This window comes from Eptesicus fuscus, chromosome 14, assembly GCF_027574615.1.
Source record: "Eptesicus fuscus isolate TK198812 chromosome 14, DD_ASM_mEF_20220401, whole genome shotgun sequence".
NCBI lineage: Eukaryota > Metazoa > Chordata > Mammalia > Chiroptera > Vespertilionidae > Eptesicus > Eptesicus fuscus.
The window spans coordinates 41,837,555-41,842,889 of record NC_072486.1 but is presented as its reverse complement, the minus strand read 5'-3'; the positions used below and the strand labels follow the sequence as shown (position 1 = coordinate 41,842,889).

The window sequence follows — 5,335 nt, the reverse complement described above, 5'->3', positions numbered from 1 at the left end:
TTTTTTTAACCCTTAAAAATGGAAGGGCATTAGAGAGAAAATGACAATGTAAATTATAAAATTGTCCTGTTCTAAACAATCTCATTGTTGTCCTTGATCTTCGATCAACCCGAGCAAATAGTATTCAGTATTACAGGAGTATCTTAACTCTGAAGATGGTTCCACTGTCTAGATGTAGGAGGAGGTAATCTCACGGATGCCACCGCGAATCCCTGGAGGACTCTGCTCTCCCAGGGGCTGCTTGACATGGATCGGGGCCACACGAGGGAAGAGTTGGGTGAAGGTGCCCCAAGAGGCCTTTGGGGGTTCGGAGGGGAATTGTGGGAGGCCTATTCCTTCTTACTTGAAACCTAAATGTCTCTGTGACACGAGCAACAGCCGACTGGTAGATCCCCCAGCTCCATCTCCAAATGGAGACCCACTCCTTCCGAGGGTCCCCCCCACCCCAAGGTGGAGCTGATGGCCACCCTTCCTCGGGACATGGCTCCCCGCCCAGTTCCCCATCCAACAGTTGACTCCCGGCCCAAGGGCCACCACCGTCAGCCACCCCAGCACCATCTTCCCGGAACCGGCCTCTACCCCACTCTCCCCGCCCCTCTTCGGAGAGCACCCAATGGGCGGAGCCGAGGCCGCGGCGGGCGGGGCCTGAGGCGGGCGCCTTTAAAGAAAGGCAGAGGGTGAAAGGAAGCGGGAGAGGAGAAGAAAGAGAAGCCGGGAGGCGAGGCGCCGTCCAATGACAAAGCCCAGGGGTGGGCGCCGGCCGCCATCTTGCACCGGCGGCGGGATCACCCGCGTCCTCCGCCCTCGGAGGGGGAGGGGCGGCGGCCGAGGCGAGAAAAGTAGCGACAGGCGCGCCGGGCGGTAGGCGCCTTCAGCGGCCGCCGCCGCGGAGCCGGGCGCGGGGGTGAGGCGGCGGCGGCGGCGGCGGCGGCGGGGCCCGGCGGGCGCGGGCGGCCCCGAGCGGCCTCCGATGCGGCGCTCCGGGAAGAGGCGGCGGCCCCCGGCGGCCCCGGCCTCCGCCTGGCGGGGCGGCGGCGTGAGGGCAGGAGCCGGGGCCGGGCTGGAGGCGCAGGAGGAGAAGGTGGTGTACTCGCGCTCGCAGCTGTCGCTGGCCGACACCACCAAGGCGCTGGGCGAAGCCTTCAAGCTGTTCATGCCCCGCAGCACGGAGTTCATGAGCTCGGACGCGGAGCTCTGGAGCTTCCTGTGCAGCCTCAAGCACCAGTTCTCCCCGCACATCCTGCGCAGCAAGGACGTCTACGGCTACTCCTCCTGCCGGGCCCTGGTGCCCGACCCCCCGGCGCCCCCCGCCCGCGGCCCGGCGCGCAGGCCGGCGCGGGGCCCGGCAGCCCGGAGGGCGGCCAGGAGGAGGCGCCGCGGAGTCCGGGCGGCCGCCGCCCGCAGGAAGAAGCCGCCGCCGCCGCCGCTGCCGCCGCCGCCGCCGGCCCCCGGGGAGAGCTGTGCGGCGGAGCCCGGGACCCTCGGCCCCTGCTTCGGCGGTCGCACCCTGGAGGAGATCTGGAGGGCGGCCACCCCGACGCTGACCACCTTCCCCACCATCCGCGTCGGCGGCGACGTGTGGGGCGAGCGCAGCCTGGCGGCGGTGCGGCGCCGGGCGCGCCAGGTCCTGCGAGTGAACCTGGAGCCCGTGGTGAGGCTCCGCCGCTTCCCGGTGCCTCGGGCGTGAGCTGCAGCCCCCCGCCTCTCCCCGCCCCGCCCCGACCCTCGGACGGAGCTCCCGCCTGGAGGGATGGACAAGTGTCAGTCGAGTGTTTACAGATCCGGCCCGGACTCCGTCCCCTCGTGCACTTTACGGGCGAAGAAGTCACCGCGCGGGGTGCCCGGCCCCGCGCCCCTGGACGCCGCGCCGCCGCCTGGGACCCCGGGGCAGGTGTGCCCCCCGCTGCCCCTCGGCGCCCGGTCCGCGGAGGGAGGAGACCGCTGGACCCGCGGGAGGGGCCCCCCTCTCTTCGCACCCCACACGGGGACGTCTCCAGGACTGTAGGGGCAGATCCGTTCTCTCCCTTTGGGACTCTACCTCACTGGTCTGGAAGCCCTCCGAAGAAGTAATTATTTTTCCAAAGGAATTTGGTTTCGTGCTTGTGTACTAAGTCAGAATTCACGCTTTTTATACCCCTCCTCCTCGATACCTTTTTTTTCTCTCTTTTTTTTTTTTCCTTTTTGACTGCCACCCCTCTTCTGGACGGTAGATCCAACGTGTTTTGTGGTGTTGCACTAGTTTGTGCTCAGGGTATTCTGAATCCCACTCGTTTCCTGATGTGAACTGGATTCCAGTGCTTTGACCAAGGATGTTGTTTTTCTAAGCGACACAAGCTTATGACTCTTAATCGTGCAAGGCTTTGTACGGCTTTGAACTTGATGGGCGCAGTGATGACAAGCAAAGAGATGCAAAATACAACTGTGTTAATTATTTTAAGGTGTTTCTAAAGATTTTTTCTATTGAAACTTAAAAGTTTATATTGACTGAGCTTCTAAAGAAAATGGTAGAAACTCAAAGTTTTGTTTAGGAAAAGTTGACTTGTTAAACTTAAAAATTGAATAAAAAAGTGCATTGAAACCACCTGGCTTGTGATTTAAAAAAAAATATGAATGCATTATTAAAAAAAAAAAAAAAACGTGTTGGTTAAAGAAATGGATGGAATCCGATTAGAAATGATTTGGCCTCCTTGTACTGGTCTAACATACAAATCCAGGAATATTTCAAGGATAATTTATTTTAAAATGGGAGTCCAAAAGGAGAAATGAATGATACATTTTGTGATTCAAACGATAAACAGAATACTCACTAGAATCCTCAGAATTATAGTCTAGAAGGGTGGGGGCATTTCTTGGTATAAGTAACTGGTTGAAGTTACTTGGGGCAAAATAGACCTCATTTTCTCTCTCTTTGTTGTTGTTGGGTAATAAGAAATGTCCGGACTAATATCACCACTTTTATAAACATGTTAGTTGACTCTTTTGCTCCACCAGTTTCCTTTTTTATCTTTTTTCCATTTAAATTCATGTTTGCAGTTATGAGTCTTCGATAACTGAAGCCCACAGGCAACCACACAGAGTTCTGACCCTTCTTTTACACTTTTATAATATGTAGTGTTTATACCGTATGGCCCAGCGTATTATCTTAGATTATTCAAGTGCCTTTGGTCATTGGTGGCAGCAAGACTTAATGGTTTTTAGCCAGTGGTGCCACAGCCAGATTTTACTGTAATATCTAAAGGGTCAAGTAGTGTTTTTGTACCACTATCATTTCAAATTTGGGTATTCTGCCATGGAGCGATCTGTACTGGGCTGGAACTTGACACATGTAATACTCAATATTAAGGTCTATCTCTGCTTGGTAGCTTCTTAGGAGAATAATGAGAGCTGCAATTTTGACTCTTATGTTCTTAGAATTTAAATGGCATAGCTTTCTGAAATGATTTTTTTCCCAAGTTTACTAGTCCATTGTAGGAGCTTTGTGACTTCAATTTCAGTGTTTTTGTTTTGTTAAGAAAATATTTTATATATACACATATATATGACTTTATACCACTTTCCCAGTAAAGCATCATATTCTTTTATTCACTAGTCAGCGCTAATGCATTGTTACAAACACTGTCACATGAATAAATAAAAGTGAATAATTGGAAGATGGAGAGTGTTAAATTATATTTGTGTGATAGGAAGCTTATCTATATTCTTTTGGTTAGCTTCCACTGCCAATTATATTTCACTTATGTAGGGTTTCTCCTCATCCGTTCCCCTCTCCCCCTCTATTAACTTAGGCTAACTAGCACCTGAGGGGAAGAAATTTGTATTTGTACCACTTCACTTTGTATATAGTTTTATAATAATTAAAGAAATCTAATGGCCATATTAGAATGTAATTTCAACATACAGCTTATCTAGATAGTTTCCCAGAGGATTTTGAAATTAGACTTAGCTGGGAGGATAACTTTCCTCAGAACAAAACAAACATATTCACTGACACCATGCATTTATTGTAACAGATTCTTAACATTTTTTTTCTCTTATGCCTTGTTACTTTAGTACACTTGAACTCACATAAATGCTTCTTTGGATTACCTGGGCTGTCTGACTTCAGTTTGGATCTAATTGCCCTTCCTGAATACAGTGTTATTGGATTGACTAAAAATTCATGCCATTTCTAGTTTGTAAAAATGATGTAAAAAAAAAAAATCATTATTTTTGCCAAGTTTAGCATATGTTACAACTTCTAAAATGTGAAGAAACAACTAATGTAGTTGATTAGCATATTAATAGGAAAGTGGAAGTATTTTATGGGTACTTTGGGGCAGAATGTGAAAATGAACTTGGCATGGTGGCCTTTATTGTGAGGCAGCCATTTTCTGTCCTCTAAAGTGAGTCTGTAGCTTAGCTTGTAGATAGTTTTTGTAAGAAATCCTGTGATCTTTATTCATTCTTTTACCTTCTCATATCTCATATGGCACAAGTAGAGAGGGGAAGCCAGAAGGAAGTGTATCACCTTGCTATGCTTCTAATTTTTAACTCTTGAGTGCCTAAATGTGGTGACTGGCACCTTAAATAACCTTTTGAAATTCCCGATGTCATTTTTTATCCTTCCTGTCAACCAGCAACTTATTTTTATGTTATGATCGTTGAGGGCAAGTTTCATTGTTGATAGTGCAAAGTGTCATTGTTGGGGGTGTGTATTTATTTTGTCCAAGTTTGAGTACCCTATCGGGCAAGTGTAACTTAAGCCGGTGGCTGACACCTATTGATTTGCTATGTGCAAATCTGAAAACTCTTCAATAAAAAAATTTAAAAAAAACATTAAAAATATTTGAATACAAAAAACTGAGCAATTTTGAACTCAAAGTTTTTTGTTGTTTTAAGGGTTGCCACAGCACCCTTTAAATTGTGTTTTTTTAATGGACATATATTCATAATATTTTATCAGTGTGTAAAATATTTCTTGATGGGCTGTTATGTCTTAAGTGCATTATAAGGCAATTATTTGTAATGGAAGTGAATTTTTTTGGACAGTTTGATGTGCATATGAGTAAGATTTTACAATCTGGTTGTACTTTGCTTTTTAATTTATTAACTGTAAATAAATTTTAGAAAATACACAGTGTCTGTGTTTTCTAATGATGTTAAAAGTTTTTGAAATGGGATTTTATGTTTACATGTGAATTGGAAAGCATTTTAATATGCTATGGGATAAATTTTGACTTTTTTGTGAACTTCAAACTCCTGGAGGTTTTGAGATATGTGTTTTGTGCTATCTTGGGAATCTATGTTACATCAGCTCTTTAATGATCTAATGAGTCTCCAGGACAGTGCCTCATGC

The 5,335-nt window shown here is 47.7% G+C and overlaps 1 protein-coding gene across 1 annotated transcript; it reads left to right on the top strand.

Moving 5' to 3' along the window:
* Positions 1-660: 660 nt before the first annotated feature.
* On the top strand, positions 661-5,112 carry CCDC71L (coiled-coil domain containing 71 like). Its single transcript, XM_054726011.1, has one exon. It carries the CDS (start codon positions 971-973, stop codon positions 1,685-1,687), a length of 717 nt encoding a protein of 238 aa, XP_054581986.1. The 5' UTR covers positions 661-970; the 3' UTR covers positions 1,688-5,112.
* Positions 5,113-5,335: the final 223 nt, after the last annotated feature.